We start from the raw sequence: 21,932 nt of genomic DNA on the forward strand, positions 1-21,932 counted from the left end.
CACTTTGCCAGGGATATAACTGTAGGCCAGCCTGGGGTGAGGGAGCGAGAGGGTGTTCAGGCTATTAACTGACAAATTCCAGCAGGGCCAAGCCTGCCATGCATAAAGAGGCGAAGCAACCTTCCTCAACAGTATCATAAGGCAGAAACTGATAATGGAATAGTACAGAAAGACTTTTTGAACTGTTGGCAGTAGTGCAGCCAGGAGGTGGGTGGGCTATCATTTGGACTACATTTCAGGCAACAAAATTTCTTGGCCTGGAACTGAATCCAAAGCTAAGTGCTTGTCCACACTTCAGCTTCTTCAACAGGTTTTTCGTTTCCTGCTTTCCCCAGGAAAACCTGCTGTTTACAAACATCAATCTGCAGAAAACCTGGTTGACATTTGTTATGAATCAGCAGTAAACAGTGGGTTTTCCCAGAGAAAGCAGAAAGGCAAATGAAAAGCCTCTCAGACCCAAATCTAGAAAACACAGGGCCTGCAGAAGTGTGGCTGAGCCCTAAACCACCCCACAATTCTTGCTGTATTGGGTCTTCTTGTGATCTCACCAAGCCAGATCCAATTTCGTTAAAGTAAATGTTGAGGAAGTTTTATTTTCCCATTGAGCTGTGCTACTCACTGAAATGGGATAAGGGATAACCAATTCGGACAGACTTCTCCCTCACAGCTGTGCCTGGGACCCTGGACTGCTTGAATGTCCTGAATCCTTAAGACTGGAGAATTCCAGAATCCCCAATCCAGAGAAAGCTAGTCATTGCCAAAACCCAGTAAAACCAATGTGACAAGTACAGAGGTACACATAGGGTCCTTTGTGCCCTTGGCAAGGAGCTATATCAGCACACACACACACATCCAAAAAATCACTTTACTGCAATAGCCACATTTACAGTATGTGCCCCAAGTACTCAAAGCCTTTGGAGGCAAGGAGGAAGGGCGAAAAAAATTGCATGCCTTTGTGCTGTGGTGCAAGAAGGATGGGACGTTTCTCCCATGTTTGATCTCGCCTTGACAGTGGCAGTGTGTTGACACACACATACAACATATACTCCATACAGTCCACCTTTCTCCTACAACTCAGCTCCAGGCTCTTGTCTAAATTCATGACCTTACACAGATAACTGGAGACAGACTTCTATGGTGATTTTTGCACCTCTCCCGGGGGCTGTTTTTACTTTTGGAGATGTGTGCAACTTTCTTTGGATTGGGGATATAATCTTTGAGTTTTATATTTTATTTTGGGTGTACAAAAGGCGATTCCACCTTTAGAGATTAATACATGGGGAGTCCATATTTTTCTCCTCCTTTCAAATTCATTGCTTCTTTGTATCCCACCTAATTTATCTATTAAGCTCCTTGGGACTGGCCAAACACAAACAGCTATTCTGTAAATGTGGCTCTGGCTGTAATAGCTATCAAAAAATTTGGCAAAGGGTTAACTAGAGAAAGGTTAAAAGGCCAGTGCATATTTTTAGTCTTTGGGAAAGATTATTGGTACATGTTAACAATCTCAAAAAGAAGAAGAAGAAAGGAAAAGAATGCCACAAAGAAAATCTGGAACAGAATAGCTTTAGAAAAAAGGAGATGTGGCAATTGGTTTAAATTGCAGAAGGGAAACGTATAGCTGATATTAGGAAACAGCTTTAAGAAAACACTGATGGAATTAGTTTGGAAAGCATAAAAACATAGTGCTAGATAATTCTTAGGGCTGCTCTTCTTACTATATGAGGACAAGGAGGTATCACATCTTCTTGCCTGCTCCCCCTCCGTAACATAAAAGTGTATGATCATTCTCAACAGGCAAAATACACTCCAAATTGCTGCTAATGGTGTCCGATGCTTCATTTCTTAATAGTGCCTCACAACTTCCCCAAAGCTTGGTGCTGGACAACTCAGTGTTTACAATTGGCACCGGCTTCAGAGCCAGCCTATTTCCACATGGAGGCAGGCAGGATGTCATGGTTTTCTTTGCCAAAAGGGATGGCTGAGCCCTTTTATAATAACAAATGATGTTGAAGGTTGGAGTTTATTCTTGGCACTGGATATTAGAAACTTGAAAGCAATATCAAGCCCACATTTACATCTGTGTCCTTGGAAATGTCGAAGCGGAGAGTCAGCTCTCGAAGAAAAAAGAAATGAGGGGGTGGGGGTGGGGTTTTTAAAATCAAATTATGCTAGAGAGAGTAGAATGTTTTAAGTGTGTCAACAGAATATACAATAAAATCCAATTTGGAGGTGGTGAAATTTGACTGTGCAATCTCTCCCCCCGCCCCCAATCAAAATATCGAAATAAAGTAACTAGATTGAAGCGTGAGTGTGGTGGCATTTTGAGCTGGAAGCTTGAAGGCTCTCCAAAACTCAACAAAATCAGTTTATAATTACATTTTGGGTGAGGATGAGGATAGTTAATGTACATAGATGCTAAAATTAGCACCTCAGGCAGAAAACAACTGGCAATATAGCAACTTTAAGCTCTGACTGTGTAAAGAAAACCACACTCCCCCCCCCCCCACAGTGATTCCCTTAAGTAATTTCAGCTGCAAACAGGATACATCAGAGGAGATCTGAATTTATTTGTTTAATTTTTTAAAATATATATTTTAAGGTTGCCTTTAAGGGCAAAGGCTTACGCTTTCTTAGAGCAACAGAAAGTAAATGATGTTAAGAAGCACAGTTTAATTTATTTCAGGATCAGCTAATTTGGAACTGCAGCCAATGACGAACTGGGAAGAATGTGCTACAGACATGAGACTGTCTCACTTGCAGGTTCCAAAAGCCAGATACCATCACCCTGATGGGCCCACTTTAGGGTAGCAGTGTTTTGGGCAGAAACACCCACAACCACATGCCCACCGAAACTTGAAAGACTGACTAGTAAAATCTAATGGCTCCCTTCTGCAATTGGATTGAAGACTTATACAACTTGCAACATATAAACAACTTGCATATAAATGCAGACTTGCCATGGACAAATTCAATGATATATAGGGAATCCATTCTTACAAATACTGTAATAGGTTAAGATCTGGTGAATTACAATAACAACTTTGTAAAGTATAGAGTTTGGAGTTCCCCCCTTCTCTCCCTTTAGTTTCCCTTCTACATGAGTGCTGTTTCTCTTTTTTTCCCCTCTCTCTTTTATTTACGTCTCACCATATTTAGTGCACATATAATTATGTACTTTTAAACTTTCAATATATATTTTTTAAAAAGAACCAGATCCAATGTTGACACTGAAAAACCTGCAGGAATCTTGGAGAATCTGAAATGAATTGTTGAAATGTATAAACCTGAAAATCGTAAAAATTTCTTTTTAAAAAGAATCTGAAATGATACACTTACAAGGATCCAGGAGGACAAATGTGGAAATGAAAGAGATCAGATATTATCTTCCAGATTCCAAAAGAAATTTTAAAAATCAATTTAATGTTGTGTTTTATATTGTTGTAGCCCAGCCTCGGAGAGGAAGGTAAATGATGGTACGACATTAAATTAATAATTCTGAAATCTCAGAAACGGTTGTTGGTTTTTTTCATTTTGACAAACCTCACCCTTCTCTCACTCCCCCTCTCTCCTGAAATTCAACATCCTTCTCACATTGGCCATGCAGGATCCTTCCTCTTCCTGGGTCAGACCATTGGTTCATCTACTAGAGCAGAGCTTTCCAAACTTTCCATGTTGGTGACACACTTTTTAAGACGTGCATCATTTCTCCAACACAGTAATTCAATTTTACTAGCAAACTGGAGGTTGAACTGACCCAATGATGGCCAAACTTGGCCCTCCAGCTGTTTTGGGACTACAGTTCCCATCATTCCTGACCACTGGTCCTGTTAGCTAGGGATGGTGGGAGTTGTAGTCCCAAGACAGCTGGAGGGCCAAGTTTGGCCATCACTGAACTAACCCCTTTCCAACCTCAGGAGAAGCGCAGGCAGCGGCGTAGCGTGGGTTGTCAGCACCCGGGGCAAGGCAAGTAATTTGCGCCCCCTAACCCGTGGATTTGCGCCCCCTAACCTGTGGATTTGCGCCCCCTAACCCGTGGATTTGCCCTAACCCCAGATGTTGCGCCCGGTGCGGCCGGCCCCCCCTGCACCCCCCACGCTACGCCACTGAGCGCAGGGAGCATTCACGAGACACTCCTACACACTAATGTGTCGCGACACAGAGTTTGGAAAGCTAGAGTGTTGTCCCAACAGCAGGGACGGGGAACCATTGCCTTCCAGATCTTGTGAAACAAACTGACTCCAACGTGTGTTCAAATAAGTTATCTTTCATGTCAGCCCACTCCTTTGCTCAAGATGCTGCTTGGCTTTGTTTTGGCTCAGCTTCACCTTGGATGATATTATATATATATATATATACACACACACACATACATACATACATATACCATATTTTTCGCTCTATAAGACGCACCAGACCACAAGACGCACCTAGTTTTTGGAGGAGGAAAACAAGAAAAAAAATATTCTGAATCTCAGAAGCCAGAACAGCAAGAGGGATTGCTGTGCAGTGAAAGCAGCAATCCCTCTTGCTGTTCTGGCTTCTGGGATAGCTGCGCAGCCTGCATTCGCACCATAAGACGCAGACACATTTCCCCTTACTTTTTAGGAGGGAAAAAGTATGACTTATAGAACAAAAAATACGGTGTATATATATATATATAGGCTGTTTTAGACCAATAAGAACGTCAGCTTCCTTTTGCTACAGAAAGGTGAAAAACCAAGGAAGTCACAGGGTAATAGCACAAAAGAGCTGACGCACAGAGGACAAGGGGTGTTCTCACGAATTACAGTAGTACCTTGGGTTACATACGCTTCAGGTTACAGACTCCGCTAACCCAGAAATAGAACCTCGGGTTAAGAGCTTTGCTTCAGGATGAGAACAGAAATTGTGCTGCGGTGGCACGGCGGCAGCGGGAGGTCCCATGAGCTAAAGTGGTACCTCAGGTTAAGAGGTTTCGGGTTAAGAATGGACCTCCAGAACAAATTAAGTTCTTAACCCGAGGTACCACTGTATAGGGAAAGGGAGCAGGAACAGGGACGCGGACTTATAAAAAATATTGGGGGGGCCCGGGAAAGCTCATGAATAATAAATAAGCTCATGAATATGCAAATAAAGTGGCGCCGCCTCCTCGTGAGCGAATAGGGGAGAGCGTGCTGCGCCTATTAATCAGCTCCAAAGGAAATTGGGTGGAGCTTTTGCTCGGGAGGGAGGGCAGGAGGCATGCAGCCCGCCCCTCCCTGTGCATTTTGGGCTGGGGGAGGGGCGGCGATGGCGCTCTGCTGGAGGGGCGCCGGAGATTATTGGGGGGGCGGAGCCCCCCCAAACAAATTTTTGAGGGGGCTCGGGCCCCCTGAAGCCCCATGGAGTCGGCGCCTATGAGCAGGAATGACGTGCACAGCATGTGGCTTTCCTTTCTAGCCAACTCAAAAACAAGGCAAACAAGAGAGATTAAGTAACGTTCCTCAAAGCAGCCTTCTGAAATGGTGACCTCTATTGAAGAGGTCAAAAAGGAGGCAAGCACAGCCTATCAGCTTGTCATTGTGTGGTCACTAAGTTGACATTGCTGACACATGGAGCAAAGAGAGCAACGGAACTTGCTGAAAGGGTATTTTATTTGAATGATCTTAGTCATCTCCTGGTTCCTAGGGTCCAAAGAACACTGTCTTCACCTGAAGAGGCAGTGTGCAATGACAAATGCAACAGAGCTGGTATTCTACTTAATTAGAAGACTTCTCCCTCTGCTCTTTTACCAGTGAGGCTCTCAGAGCAGCTTACAGGAGATTATAATCAAATAAAACAAAGAAGCAGCAAAGCAGATGAAATTCCAGCAGAAAGCCGCCTTAAAACAGATGCCTAAAAGCTGTAGGGAAATAAAAAGGTCTTCACTTTGGAGGAAGCAAAAAGGAAAATGATGGGGACAAGGAAGGTCCATGGATGGCTTGTCACAACTGAGAAGTCCCTTTCTCAAATAGTCACTGGTGGCAGAAGGACCAAATAGAGACAAACCTGACCTCCTCCAACAGAGGAGCAGCAGCTGCAGGGGGCTTTCCTCCCCAGACAGAAAACAACAACACTCAGCTCAATACTACAACTGCAGAAGCAAGGGAAAAGGCCAGTCTGCTAACACCAGGAACAGGAGATCAGCCTGGCTCAAACTACATGCTCTTAGTTCATGTCTTGACTTGAAGAACCAACAACTCTCCTCTTTCTTTCCCTGCAACTCCCTTGTGTGTCTTAAGTTTGTAAGTGTGATACCAGGCTTCTATATCATCACCATCACCATCTTCAATAACTGCCTGAAAAGTAGGACTAAAATATAGCAAAAATATGCCTTGCTAGGTGTACAAGTTTGCAATCTTATGGTATCTGGGTATCAACCAGTTTAGACCTTTAAACTTTAGAGCAACCTCTTTGAATTGTGCTCAGAAATGGACTGGGAGCCAGTGGATTTGTTTCACGTTTTCACATGAAACTGCCCAGCTACTAATATCTTCCTCAGATGTCATTCTTCTGGTTTCTCTGCTTTCATTGGTGAGCAGAGGTGGCTGGCATCCATTGGAGCTTGTAGGGTGGAAGGCAGGGAGCCCAACAGTAGGTGGCGCCATAGCCGAAGACAGGCAGAGCCAACTAATTCTAGTCTTGTCCCCATCCGCCTCTCTGCTGAGTTCTACAAGGGCGGCACTGAGGCTGAGGAAGAGGATACTGATAGGTTATGCTGCCCCCAAAATTGGTTGTAAGTAAGAAGGTTTTGTTGTTTAGTCGTTTAGTCGTGTCCGACTGTTTGTGACCCCATGGACCAGAGCACGCCAGGCACTCCTGTCTTCCACTGCCTCCCGCAGTTTGGTCAAACTCATGCTGGTAGCTTCGAGAACACTGTCCAGCCATCTCGTCCTCTGTCATCCCCTTCTCCTTGTGCCTTGTGCCCTCAATCTTTCCCAACATCAGGGTCTTTTCCAGGGAGTCTTCTCTTCTCATGAGGTGGCCAAAGTACTGGAGCCTCAGCTTCAGGATCTGTCCTTCCAGTGAGCACTCAGGGCTGATTTCCTTCAGAATGGATAGGTTTGATCTTCTTGCAGTCCATGGGACTCTCAAGACTTGTCTCCTCCAGCACCATAATTCAAAAGCATCAATTCTTCGGCGATCGTCCTTCTTTACGGTCCAGCTCTCACTTCCATACATCACTACTGGGAAAACCATAGCTTTAACTATACGGACCTTTGTTGGCAAGGTGATGTCTCTGCTTTTTAAGATGCTGTCTAAGTAAGAAGGTGGAGGTTGGCAAAGGGCAGGCTGGGATTGGTGGGGCAAGGCCCCATTTGCCCTAATGGAGCCGCCTCCACTGGAGGTGAGGCGGGCAGTAACACTTCCTTGGTCCTCTGGTGCCCTGAGTTTGGAACCTGCTCCATAATGAGGGTCGGCCGACAACATCTGATGTTATTTCAGCCCCAGGTTATGATATTTCATTTGCCCTAGCCTTTCGTGTGCTGAATTTTTAAGGTGACATTTTAATTTGGCCTATTGCTCTTTTTTCCAGCTACAGTTTCTGTGGTCTTTTATGTATTTGTTGTAAGTTTTATACTTTTACCATTAGCTGTTCTGGCAGATTTTTTAAAAGAATTTTAAAAAAATAAAATAAGAGGATAGGCTATTTAAATTCTAAGTGTAATATTCACAACTTTCTTACCTGCCCTTAACCGTAAGGTACCAGGAAGGGTTATAACAATAAACAAATACACAATTCCACCAGTATGCCAATTCCACCTCTTGCTTATGTCACTGTGGCAGCAGCTTGAATAAAGGGAGAGATAGTATAAAAGGACTCGTAGGACTTCAGTGAAACTGCTGGCGTTCGTGGACAGAAGACGAGAGAGGGAGGAAACCAAACAATTCTCCCTCAGGCTGCTAAGTATCCTTACCTCTGTTTGTCAAAGCTGAGGTATAAGTAATGGGAGCCCTGCTCCCTTATGAGGACTGACTTTATTGTCCTGCATCCAAAGTCATAAGTTACACACTGAAAAAAGGAGTTTGTTTAAAAATAGCCCCTCATGCTTTCTATTTTAGGATTTAGTAAATCACAGCAGTGGCCTCCTGTGGATGCTGTGACATAGGCGAGAAACTGGCAGCATGTTGAAACTTCACCCTCACAATCCTCTCGATAACAGTTAACCCCAAAATTGACTGACAGGATGACAGTCCTCCTATTAATCTTTTACCAGATGGTAGGAATCTCTGAAGCATTATGTTTTTGCTTGAAAGCACAGTTGAAAAATAGAATACGCGAGGGACACATGTATATAAAACTTTTTGCACCCTAGTCTTCTTTCAACTTCCTCTTTCTCACCCCCTGCACTCCCTCTGCCATCCATTCACAAGACACCAGCACTTCCCACTCATTTCAGTGATACTGTCCAGAGAGGATACTTAGAGACATTAACACATTAGTCAGGGTTCCAGACACCCTCTTTCCCTCGCCCTCTCCACAGAAGAAACCACAATATGGGGAATGAGTACTAGGCCTCACCTTGTTAGGATTGTTCCTCAGAGAGGGGAAGAGCTGGTGGCTACCATTGTAATCCCATCCAGCCTCCTGCAAGATATCAGGAGTCTGTTGCCTGGTTTGCCGAGACACAGTGAAGTGAACTCGCTTCTGACTAGCCTGCGTACAGATAGAAGAGAAATAAACCCAGCTTGTTAATCCGTTGCAAAAGCAAATTTCTCAGGACTGAGAGAATGCAAATGTCTTTAAATGATTTTATTAATATGACTCCTTATAGTCCATCATACCACTTCTACATATTTCTCACTGTAGACAGATCCATCAAACAATTCATAATATTAAGTAATCAGTGGCCTATTTAATTATTTAAAGTCTTTTTTGCATTGTGAGTTGTTGTTTTTTTTACTAATTGGACAGAGGGTGGTTTTTATTTTGTTTTTGATTCCCTCCCCCCTTTCTTTTTCCTTTCTCCTCCTGTGATGAGACTGCATTTTAATGTTTTAATGTTTTAATGTATTTTAATCTTGTTTTTAAGTTGTATTCATTCAACTTGTTTTTATTATTGCTTGTGAGCCGCCCTGAGCCTGGCCTTGGCTGGGGAGGGTGGGGTATAAATAAAATCTATTATTATTATTATTATTATTATTATTATTATTATTATTATTATTATTATTATCATTATCTTACATCTCCTTTTTTTGTCAGACTTTTGCTGCCAAAAAAGGTGGGACAAGATAGCAAAAATAAAAATTAATGGGGGGGGGGTGAAGAAGAAGAAAAGACTGGTGCTCCCCTACTGGAAATATATAAAAGCAAAATGCAACTCCTGGTCAATACAACACAAAAGGCAGAAGTTAAATGTAACATTCTGCCCCACGTTTGGATCTAGCTATCTGCATCCAGTCATTTGTATTAATACAAACCCACCCACAATTCTATCCTGGGCTTTTATGGCATGCCATCGTACAGGAATATCGGCATCTGAACTTTAAATCCACATAGTCACAGTATTGTCTTGTAACTAAAAACAGATGTCTGAAAAAGATTTAGATTAAAGCCATAGGCATGATATGAAACTAAACCAGCTGGTGGTGTAATAACTAATTAATACACAGATCTATTCTATATGAAATAATATGAAATGTATTATAAAGTCAGATGGAGATAAATCTACGGTTTACCTCATGAACTGCTTATTTACAAGTAGTTGCAAATGTGATGAACTGCTTGTGCGTGGTGGTCGAAGTGCGGTTGGAGTGACAGAAGTTCAAATAAAGCATTTCTCTGGAATCTCATGGTTCTTTCTATATCATGGGTCTGAGTGAGAATTATTGGGGCTGAACTTGAAAAACTGAGAGGTGACATGACAGCTCTTCATATATTTGAAGATGGCTATCACATGGATGATGCAGCAAGCTTGTCCCACCAGAGGGTGGGGCCCAAATTATAGGAAAGGATATTCTGATAAATATTAGGAAGAAATTTCTGACAATAAGTACAGTTTTTCCACATTTCTCCATCAGTTTGCTTCTCTCCCCCCCCCCCTTTAAGTAAGAAAATGTAAGGGCTTCAACTGCATTATTAAACATTTCTGTGGATTCTTTCAAGTTCAGTGGGCGCACATGCACACACATGGGCTCTTTCTGCTTACAAAGCACTCTTGATCTTTTCATAAATCTAAGTATAATTTGAAATACTAGCCTCTAGAAGGGTATTCCCTTTGATGCACATGCACATGCACATGACATAAACACACACACACACACACACACACACACACGATACCTTGGTTCTCAAACTCAATCCATTCTGGAAGTCTGTTCAGCTTCCCAAAGGTTCAAAAACCAAGGCACGGCTTCTAATTGGCTGATTGGCCCCGGAAACAATGCCGACAGCCGAAACGGACGTTCAGCTTCCGAAAAAATGTTCGCAAACCAGAACACTTACTTCTGGGTTTGTGGCATTCGGGAGCCGATTTGTTCATCAACTAAGCCATTCAGGAACAAGGTACCATGGAGACTGGGTCATTTTTACCACCATAAAGCCAAACTGCTATGTTTGGCTTCAGAACATAACAAGAGTATCCTGATTCTCACAGTGGCTAACTAAATGCCCAAGAGAAGCCCTTAGGACATGAGGGCAACTGCCCTCTCCCCCAATATAATTTCCCAGCAATTGGCAATCAAAGACATACTGGCTCAATTCTTGGAGGGATACTACACAGCCCTTATGATTAGTAGCCACTGATAGCCATATCTCCCATGGCTTTCTCTTGCCCTTTTTAAAAGCCATCTAAGCTGGTGGTCCATCTCCACATTTTGTGACTTGCTTCCATGAACGGGTGGACCTAGCTAAAACTTCAAACCTGCTATCATCATACATCTATGTACTTCAGTATGGGAAACAGGCCAGAATCTCAGATGACGTCACCCACCTACACAATAAAGAGCAGGCTAGAAGCACTTTTCTAAAAATAAAATTCCATGTTGCTAATTCAGGAATGATTTGTAATGCTTTAGGAATACGTCTCACTGAATGAGATTAGTAATGTGTTCGTTCTAATGAAATATTGTCACAATACTCCGCAGGAATTAGAGGTCCCTTTGATGACATTTAGTATATCATCTCCACTTTCCCGCCAATATTAGCAAATGGATCGCACTTAGGGAGCATAGTTAACTTGGCAAGAGTGGAAGTGGAACAGCTTTCTCTTGCTAAGTGTACAGTTCATGTCTTGAAATATCATCGCTTATCAGATATGCTCAGAAATGGTAAGGAAGTTGTTGAGTCAAACCTGTATCAGCTGGGCTGCACTTTCTGGACTTCCGTATCGAAGATCGTGCCCGTTAATTGCCAAAACCCTGTCATTCTCCTGAAGCTGCCCATCGCGGGCGGCAACGCCTCCTTCCAGCAAGTTGAAAACAAACACCCCAGTTTCGTCAGCCTTGCGGACCAGCTTGATGCCCAGCTGCTCATCCGGGCTGCTTTTGTTCAGAACCACATGAAAACTGTCGTCCCTGTTGCAGGGAATGTCCAGAGAAAGTCCACTGTTTCGGCATCGGTACCTCTGCTCTCTGAGTACGGTGAGCCGGAGGACTTGGCAAGGTTGCCTCAGGACCGACAAGGCGTAGCTGTGCGGCACATTTCTGATGTCTATGCCATTTACCTGGAAGACAGAACCACAAACCAGTAAGTTGTTTTTTTAAAAAAGGCCATCTAATTTGAACTGGCACTGCCAGACAGAAAGACCTACTTGTACAGATGTCTTCCTGTTAGAGCGACATGCGGCATTTGCCTCCCTCAAAAGAAGCCAAGTTTTCATTATATAATATCCTTTCCCCGCAAGGACAGCACACACTGTACTCTTTTCTTCCTCTCCTGCTGATTATCTCCAGACATAATGGCTATTTTTCAATTTTATTACTGCTCCTCCTCAGGCTCCAATATCCTCTCGCCTATCTCAATTTTGAGTCCAGCGGCTTCTCCTTTTCCAATGCTGCCATTCCCCACTAACCCTGCCTTCTCTCCCACTCTAGTATTTATCTGTTGCCTCAATGATACGTGGACTATAATTGAAAGACGCCACCCTCGATTTCTGAACGATAAAAGAATATGGATATTGATCACGGCCCACATCTTCACTAAACAGTATAAATAGTGGAACTGAAGGAGGGCGCAGGCAGAAAACCCAAGTTTTAAATACTTAGGAAATCACATATGTTTGAAATGGCTGTCAGCCATTTTATACCAACGTTTCATTGGGGTTCTCATTGTTTGTTTTCACAGGAGATTTAATCCTATCTCTGCTAATACTTCTAGCACTTAAATTTGCTATAAGGGAAATAAATCAAACAACGGTTTAGAGATGCAGTTTTATGTAGTTGACCCGCTGACTCGAGTCCCTGTGGAAAATGCATTCTTTCTCCAGCAACTTGACTTAGCCTTCTCTCAGAGAATGAGAACTGAGTACGGAATAGCAAATTTCTGCTATAAGGTCGGAAGTAGGGCTGGATGCATCCTTCGGCAAAATAAGCCACAGAGAAGGGAACCTACCAAATTGGGAGCTTTCTCCATGGTGAAAAGCGCTGCTTCTATTTAGCTCAGTACACTGTGAGTGCTCCTAAGAGTAGTTAAGCATTGCCCCATCTGGAGAAAAAGTATTTGCAGCAGCACCAGGGAGTTGTTTCCTCAGCACTGCTTCAGTTAAGGTGACCACATGTAAAGGGGGGCAGCATTTCTGTTAATACAGTGGTGGTCAACCATTTTGGCAAGCATACTACAAGTCAAGTCTGAAATACGAGAGACTGATGAAGAGCTGGATTTAGGCCTACTGAGTCCACAACGATCCAACAAAAAGCATACTAAATACAAATAATTCTGCCTTAACTAGGTGAAGGATTGCTGTTGAAACGCCTAAGTTTGACTTCAAAATGAATCCACACCAGTAAACAGAAAGATGCTGCTCTTCTTTATGTCTTCTTCCTGTCACCCCTTCCTCTTCTGGGCAGGCGAAGAATGTTTGCCATGTCCTCAAGCTGAATTAGGAGCCTTTACATAAAAGCAGTGTCTCTACGTACGCTATTAAAAGTCTCCTCACATTTGCATCCACCTCCATTAAGAGTGTACCTTTAGTATCATGTCCCCTGGCAGCAACCTTCCATCCCTGGCAATGATTCCATCTCGGTAGATGTGCTGTATGATGATGTGAACCAATGGGGTTTCGCTGCCTCCCACAATCCTAATGGCAAGGCTTTCGTTGGGATCACTGCGGCTGATCTTAATGCAGGTAATTTCACCATCTGGGATGAGGTGGTATAGCCTTGGGAAGACTGAAAACACACAGAGAAAAGGCCTTTATTCAGAATACGGATCCCTGGTTTTTGCTTTTTTTGTTTTGAATAAATCTAGCCATAGAACATGCAGCTTTGCACAGTTGACCCAACTAGGGTTTAACAGATCTGCTACATGTTAAAAGGGGTAAGAGATTACATCCATGCTGGTTCGTGGTGCAAGAAGGATTTTCCCCTCCTAAGCCAAAATAATGCATGCTAATCTTCATCTTTTTAAAATCAGTTGTTGTCTCAGATCTCTCCTTACATAAAGCAACTTCCTCTGTCAGCCTAATGATTCCATAATACACAGCACAACGATGCTATGCAGAGGACACAAATATACAAGAATACTTCAGCAGTATGCTTTAGAGAACCCAGTTCTGTGATCACATTCTGGTAAAAACTCTTCTCTGGCTGCATGCATACCCTTAAAGCACATTCAAAACCCTTAAAGCACATTCAAAACACATTCTCTGTCTCTCAAGAAATTATGGGCACTGTTACTTTACCCTTCACAGAGTTAAAAATTTCCAGCAATCCCTAACACAGCGAGGCACAGCTAATGAGAACAGGTAGAGAGTACAAGGAATACTGAAAGTTAGGAGAAACAGCTGGACAACAGATGTATATGAGTCTGAAGTATTAGCAGGACCAGTCCAAGGGGATTTTTGCCACTCTAGGAGAAGCATCCTTCATGCAAGCTGCCTATAGCCCCATTATCACCTGAGATACTGCAGTGAATACTGAGATGCATTCTGAGTATTTGTGGAAACTAGTCACATCATAGGGAGTGCAATATCTCAGACTTGCAAACTACATCTAGTATGGTGGGACACTTCTTGAATTGGGTCATCCCAGGTGCTTCAGGTCTTGCTGTATGATAAAACTGGCCTTGTGCATCTATCTGAAGCCAGTTCAAAGAAAATATCTCACTTTTAATGTGGCCATATTAAATCCTTTATTGTTCCAAGGCTAGAGAAGGCATCAATGACAGAATCCAGTACAACCACCAAAATGCAATATAAAACCTTGAATTTCATAGAAAACTGTCTAGCAGCTAGCTCAAACAAAATCACTTACTGAAGATTCACCCTCACCCAATCCTTTCCCCTATCAAATTGCTGAAAATCAGGCAACGGTTCTTACGCCATCAGTATTCTACCCAAGTTTCAATTGCAAAATTGAGTGACAAAACCTAGTTCTTTGAAGCACATTCGATCCTCATTTTCCCTCTGAAAGAATTCTGGTCTTTGTAGTTTACGCCTCGGAGATTTATAATTTTCAATAATCCTTCACAAACTAGAATGCCCAGAATTCTTTGAGGGAAAGAATGCACTTCGAATGTATAGGTTGTTTCACATTGCCAACAGCAGTGTCATGTGTATTAACAAGAGCAAGGACAGCTCCAGCTATTATTATGTCATAATAAACACTCAGATTTTGTATTTCCCTTATCTGCCACTGCTAGTTGTTTCATCTGGGGTTTTCCAGAGTGGACGCTCAACAGAGAGTTGCATGCAATCCGAGCTTCCCAGTGTTGGTGCTGACCTTTAAATCCCTAAACGGTCTCAGTCCTGTATACCTGAAGGAGCGTCTCCACCCCCATCATTCAGCCTGGATACTGAGGTCCAGCTCTGAGGGCCTTCTGGCAGTTCCCTCACTGTGAGTTGAGGTTGCAGGGAAGCAGGCAGAGGGCCTTCTCGGTAATGGCGCCTGCCCTGTGGAACGCTCTCCCATCAGATGTCAAAGAAATAAACAACTATCCTACTTTTAAAAGACATCTGAAGGCAGCCCTGTTTGGGGAAGTTTTTAATGTTTAATGCTGTATTGTGTTTTTAATATTCAATTGGGAGACGCCCAGCATGGCTGGGGAAACCCAGCCAGATGGGCAGGGTATTAATAATAATAATAATAATAATAATAATAATAATAATAATAATAATAATAACAACAACCAATGTGTGTACCTCTACTGTACATGTTTATCAACAAAAGTCTGACACACTCACACCTTAACTTTGTAAGTATTGTCATGTAAGGGAGGCTGGTTCTTCTAAGTTTGAGGTAGCCTGAGGAGATGTGGTCCCTCGTATGTCAGCAAAGCCTGCCCATGGCCTTATTTGGCGGTCAGAAGCAGCTCTCCAATCAGCACCGGGTGTCAAGCCAGTATTTTAATTTCCCAAAGTGCCCTGAAGCACTACTACAGTGGGGAAATTAAAATGGAGGGAAATTAACACGGTGTCTCACCCCACCCACCGCTGATCAGAGGTCTCAGGGAAGGCATTGGCAATGGGCCCTGCTGGAACACAGAGGCCTGGCAGCTGCCCAAGGATACCACCACATTCTGATGACCTACAAGCACAAATCAGCTCTAACATTCAAAGGAAGGCATTTCCATAACCAGTTAAACTCAAAACTACCAGCAATAATTAACTCCAGTATAGTAATAGTGGGATTTGGATGCAAACATATGCTGACATTGCCAACTAGATCAAGTGTCTCCATTTCTTACTTACTGACAGAAATGGGCTTCATTCTAAATGCCATTCCCAAGAGCCTTGTTTTCCTTTCTCTGGTGTTCTAATTCTTCTTGTTAGCTACTTTTCATCCCGTTCTGAAAAGCCTTCCAGTTAAAGGAAAATCCTAACCATCGCATACCTTGCTTTGTCCCCTCAAACTTCCATCTCTTACATAGCGATGAACTGCCAAACCTAGAGAGAAGTATACTTTCTGTCTTGCTTTTGCCGATTCTGCTTCGTGATTTTGCTGCGTGCGTTTGTGGGGCGGGGTGCACTGGATCTGTCAATAATAATAAAACATAATCTCCATGCAGAAATATCTGGTGTACTGCTTTCCTGAAGAATAAGATGTCAAGTCCTTACTTCAGGGAACACCTCTACAGAAAGAAAACTTGTGTGCTGCAATTAATTTATGGTTTAAAAGCATGGCCAAGACACCCTTCTTGGTTTCTGTTAACTATATTCCAAATTCAGGAGATTGTGAAACAGCGGGCAGGAAGGAATGGAACTACCAACCCAAAAGTCAGGTCTAAAAGTTATATCTAAAGTCGAACCTGCATTGAAATAATTGTTACTGACACATTTGTCTCAACAAGATGTATTGATGTTGCATTTCCTACGATTTATTTTATGGAGGCAGCGAAAACACTTTGCACATACTCTTTACTAAAGTGGATTCTTTGAACAATTTTGCATTTTTAACATCTACTACTTAAAAAAACAATTACTAGTCACATGATACATTTATCTTTTCAAAAATAGTTTGGGTAGAATTACTTAGATGTGATTGCTTCCAAGTTAAAAATACCTCCTTGAATTTAAGATCCTACTTAGTCGGATAACTAATCACATTTCCCTTTTCTCTGCTCCGATTTCTGCTTTGTACAGGCAAGCTAAATCAATGACTTATCTTAAACAGTCGAAATCCCACCAGATTTCTTCTGTTATCTAGCTATTTATGCTCTGCTTATCACCAAGTCATCTGTCAGCTCCACTGAGATTGCTAACTAACAGGGTTTTGCCATATTTGGGTTGCAAACTCTATCCCAGGATCAAACTTCATCCACAAGCCTGTCTGGTCCAGATTTTGACCAGTCTCCAGCATAAACTATCTGGTCTGTTACAGTTTTCTGTTCTCATGTCTCATATGCCTTCTTCTGTTTGTATCAGTCATCTCCATATATCCCATACACATAGACCTGAATTTCCAGGCAAATAGTTGTTTGTTTTTAGAAGTTATCTTTGTGATGAAATATATGTGGTGTATATGCTCTCTGAATTCAGTGAAGATTGTTAGGCTATGTGCTCATCCTCTTCTGGAACAAATTTCAAGCCAGTCCTTTGCAAATAAATGTTCAGAATTAATGTTGCTCAGTCGGTACAAACGGCAATTTCGTTTTTGGCCAGACTGATGTTCTTCCTATTATAGAGCTAAAAAGCAGGTTTTCCCTGTGAAAGGAGTGGAGCAAGGGCAAAACTGCTTTGACTCGTGGGAAGTGGAAAACCACCCAGATTCATGTTTTCTATGCAGAAGTGTGGATGAGCTCTTAGTTCAGCCTATTCCATCTACAGCGACATTATAAAATTGATACCAGACTTCTGAAGCAGTATCTTGATTGTACCAGAAAATGTTCATTTGAATAGCGCTGGTTAAAAATAAAGGAGTGAAGTCTAATTTCTGCCACAACAGGAAACATGTATAAGGACAAGAGTGGCAATAGTTTGACACCCACCACATATTGTTTCAGGGGGACCAGTGGACATCAGGAATGATGATTAGGAATGATTTACAGCAGTTTCTTAAACTTGAGTCTCCAATTGGACTACAATTTCCATCACCCCTGACCACTGGTCCTGCTAGCTTAGGGATAGTGGGAGTTGTAGTCCAAAAGTCTGGGAAACCTTGATTTACATGAATGGGATCTGGTCTGACCTGGCCCACCAACCCCTCATAAATAATACCACTTTTCACTGTAGCTGGTTTGACCATAACTTCGCTGACTTATGAAGCAGCATACAGCTACTGCCATTGATAAGTGGTTAGGGTGCTCCACAAACAGGGGAAATGTTCTGTATGTTCTAAAGTGCTGGCAAAACATCTGAGCAGATTGGGGTGCTCTTTCTTGTTCTGGAAAACTCTGACCACCTCTCAATGGTGGGGGCTTGCTCAGCACCACCACAGAAGGCGCCAACAAAACTCTTTCGGTCACAGTGGCAGCAGCTTATGTAGTGCTGCCACAGAAACTGCTGCTGAAACTGACACGGTCACCCACTGTGGTCACCACCAAACTGCAGGTGTGACTGGGAAGTGTGTGTGTGTGTGTGTGTGTGTTACATTGTTGGCATGGGTGGGCACTGATGTGTTTGTGAGCATTCAAAGGATAGGACTACAAGCTTGTTTTCTCCTGTTCTGGAGGGCAAGACTTGAACCAATAGCTTCAAGTTACAAGAAAGGAGATTCTGACTAAACATCAGGAAGAACTTTCTGAAAGCAAGAGCTGTTCGACAGTGGAACAGACACCCACAAGAGGTGGTGGACCCTTCTTCCTTGGAGGATTTTAAGCAGAGGTTGGTTGGCCATCTGTCATGGATGCTTTAGCTGAGATTCCTGCATCACAGGGCATTGCACTAGACGGCCCTTGGGGTCCCTTCAACTCTATGATTCTGTGACTAATTCCTGTCAGCAGAAGCACCTCAGAAATTCATTTTCCATTAATTTCCCATCCCACCTTACTTTAGCAGAGAAACAGTCTCTGAACTGCAGTGTAATGGAGAAAAGGAAAAGGAAAACAGGCAGAAGATCAAGAAGGCACAGGACAGGGACAGGGCCTCACAAACATATACAACGGAGGTTACTAAAATGAAGAGCCTGCTACTTCTCATATCTTACTGGTGTCTCAAGGCTGCTCTTGCATGGGCAGCTGTTAATGTTGCTTCTTGTTCCCTCTGGGGTTCTACCTTCCCTATCTTTCTGTGTAGGCCTTGATAAAAGAGACAAACTTAGATCTTTTAAAATCACACTTTGACTAAATGTTGATTGTCAGGGGACATACGTCTAGACATAAACTGAAGCTAAGCTGACAGCTACCGAAAGGAAAGTTAAAATAATACTGGCAGTTAAACCATCTGAACTGCAGCTGACCTCAGCGAGAGCATGAAATAGGAAATATAATTTTAGAAACAACCAGCTCTTGAACCTTGACAGGATTAAATGAACACGAATTTTGATGGATCAGGAGGATTCTAGAAGCTAGATGGTGACAGCTGACAGCCGACAGGCAATTGGGGCCTTGCTTAAATGTTGTTTCCTTCAAACCCACAATCCTCCCAGAATTCTCCTTGCAAAACCACAGTCTCCACAGTCCCACATTGAAGATGAAATGAGGCCCAATTCTGATTAGTCATTTATTCTTCCTACCAGATGTGCTAAGTGTATAAATCCTTCGAGCTCTGCTGTATATGAAACATACAATTCCTCTGTATATATACTGTATATCCCTCAATATCTTCCCATGTTGTTGGCATTAAAGGTACAATAATAGCTTTAGGGTCAGGGAGTAAGAGGAGGATATAGATGAACTGAATTCACTTTCTGTATGTGTACAGGGGCATATGCATGCAGGGGCGGCCCATCACATTTTGCTGCCTGAGGTAAAATGGTAAGGTGCCCTCACCCCGGTCAAAGTCACGCTTACTGGGATTGTGTGGTAGCAGTTTCCAGGTTCTGCTAGTGGCACCCCCGCCATGGGAGCTGCAGTGGTGGCTTCCAGGTTCCAGCATGATCTCTCTGGAACTCTGAAGCCATCACTACAACCTTTTCTCCAACAGTGCGGGGGGCACTGCGTCATTGGGATGTTGCTGCCCAAGGCAACTGCTTCAGTCTGCCTCACAGGCGTGCTGGCCCTTGTATGTCTGCCTCATAGGTGTGCTGGTCCTTCCACTATCCATGGAAGAAAACCTATTCTCACCTCTAATGGTGAAGAATATTTTTTTTTAGTTCATTTTACCCAAGGAAAAAGAAACAAACACTAAGCAGAAATCTAAGTTCACCCACACCAAAGACACCATCAATAACAAACTGTCTTGTGAAAGCTGTAAGGAAAGGTACGTTACAGCAACCCAGCCAGATGGGTGGGGTATTTTTTATTTTTATTTTTATTATAAGTTTCTATGGAGCTTGTTGCACAGAATAACATCTTTAACTTCTGGCTCAAGAATTTAGCATTCACAAGATTCCTATACAATTTCCCACAAAGTATTTTCTGTTTTCATATGTTAAAATTAAACTATCAACTATTTAAAAAGATAACATTTTAAGAATAAAAATTATTACCTTCCTCCAAGGCAACCAAATGGTCAACACTCTCCCTCTCCCTCTCGGCGTGGTTAGCAACGGCACTCCCACTTTTTGTCCTCCGAAGAACACTAAAAGCTCTGTTTATTTTTTTAAAAGACCTGCTCCTTATAGAAGAACGTTCAAAATGTCGAGCTGCAGCAAAGGGAGAGAGAGATTTATTTTTAAAAGGAATAAAATTATGTAGGTTTGGGATAAAGACCTAAATACTTGTTCTGAGAACTATTAAAGGAATGTTCTGAGAACTATTAAAGGAATACACACACACAGAGAGAGACACTTTTGCCCTTGCTTCACAGTTACATATATCCTCCCACCCTCTTATTTCGTACCTGTGGTCCCCCAAAATGGACTTGCAGGGCTTAATATTGATTAGCAATTCCACAATAGTCCCCAAAAGCAATAATTTTGCACTGGCACAGCAGAATTTCACTCTGAACAGTGTAGTTCATATAACTGAAGCATTTGTAATAATATTAATGCCATGCCAAAGTCACATGATTGCAAAAGAAAAGAAAAGCGGGGTGGGGGGGGGCGATTGAGAGTCTTCATTGCTGTTACTCCTTCCCTGAATTTGCTGGAATAGTCTATTATCCTCTTTATTTTCAAAAAGCAGTACTAAGTCATAACAATGTGTCTTTAAAGGCCAAATTGTTATTCTTCAAACAATACCCACTATTATAAATGTGGCCTAATGAATCCGTAACACATTCCTCCTTTTCTTTAGGGTTGATAATAAACAAACGGATTCCAAGTTGAAAGATAAAAATCAACAATATATATAAGCCAGTACTACTGCTAGGAAAAAGCTGAACTGATTTTTCAATGTTTCTTGTAGGTTTCTGAAAGGGTAGACTATTTTCCTGAATCGGTGCATTTTCTGGTTCAAAAACGTTTGGCACTTTTTTGACAGCAATTCTCTATGTTTCCAATTTTGTTCACAGATTTCATATGGTATCAGTAATAACTCATAAAAAGGAGAGATTCTGTGGGCCCATGATCAGATAACCATGCCGAAAACTGGATATTGTTATGTAGTGATATGTGATGCTCAGATAACACTGAGCTAGAATCGATAACAAAAGCTGGGACTGCATTGCCAGATGTCACACAGAAGTATATGCGGAGGTGAAAGACATACAAAATGACTCGCTTCTTTACGGTATTTGACAGTTCAGGTAAGGCACATGACTTGAGAAATTCCTGCACTTCTTGTGCAGCTTGTGCATCTCATTATTCTCATTCTACCACCCCAACGCAGTATTACAAAGCCTTTGGCTGCTTTTGTGACATCTCTATATATGCAAAATGAATGGAGAAATGTAAGGTTGGGTATGTTTGTGCTGTTAAAATGCCCCACGCCATAGTGAAATCTCAAGTATTTCGTCATCAATGAGATCATATCAGAATTTGATTTCGAATGTTTCATGACGCCTTCCTGCTTTTGCTGTCTAGAACATTGGTAGCACTCTTCCCACCGAAAATTTGTGTTATTTTGTACATTGTGTGACTATTAGCTGATTTATAGAGCAACCTTAACCCCTGATCTGTGCTGCTGGAGGGTGTTAGGATGCGCTTGCACACACCAGCCTGGGGGCTGCGTCAATCACTATAGAGGTTCCCATGGCTTTCATGGTAAGTGTGGTACATGGAATGTTGCCACCAGCAATAGCCAGCACAGAACACCAAAATGGGATATTCATGGAGGCAGAGCAGAGCTTGCATGA

General features: G+C 42.5%; 1 protein-coding gene across 5 annotated transcripts in view; it reads right to left on the reverse strand.

The window, feature by feature from the left end:
- Positions 1-21,932, reverse strand: part of LNX1 (ligand of numb-protein X 1) — a 121,312-nt gene that overhangs the window by 17,073 nt on the left and 82,307 nt on the right. For 3 of the 5 annotated variants that reach the window (XM_028744381.2, XM_028744382.2, XM_028744385.2), the window contains 5 exons: positions 20,185-20,340; positions 15,991-16,131; positions 13,127-13,329; positions 11,295-11,666; positions 8,525-8,659 (listed from right to left, as the gene is read on the reverse strand). In XM_028744381.2, coding sequence (XP_028600214.2) covers positions 8,525-8,659; positions 11,295-11,666; positions 13,127-13,329; positions 15,991-16,131; positions 20,185-20,340 — 1,007 coding nt within the window. The remainder of the gene's footprint in view (positions 1-8,524; positions 8,660-11,294; positions 11,667-13,126; positions 13,330-15,990; positions 16,132-20,184; positions 20,341-21,932) is intronic. The other 2 variants (XM_028744384.2, XM_028744386.2) reach the window with 1 other exon arrangement.

This window comes from Podarcis muralis, chromosome 9 (assembly GCF_964188315.1).
Source record: "Podarcis muralis chromosome 9, rPodMur119.hap1.1, whole genome shotgun sequence".
NCBI lineage: Eukaryota > Metazoa > Chordata > Lepidosauria > Squamata > Lacertidae > Podarcis > Podarcis muralis.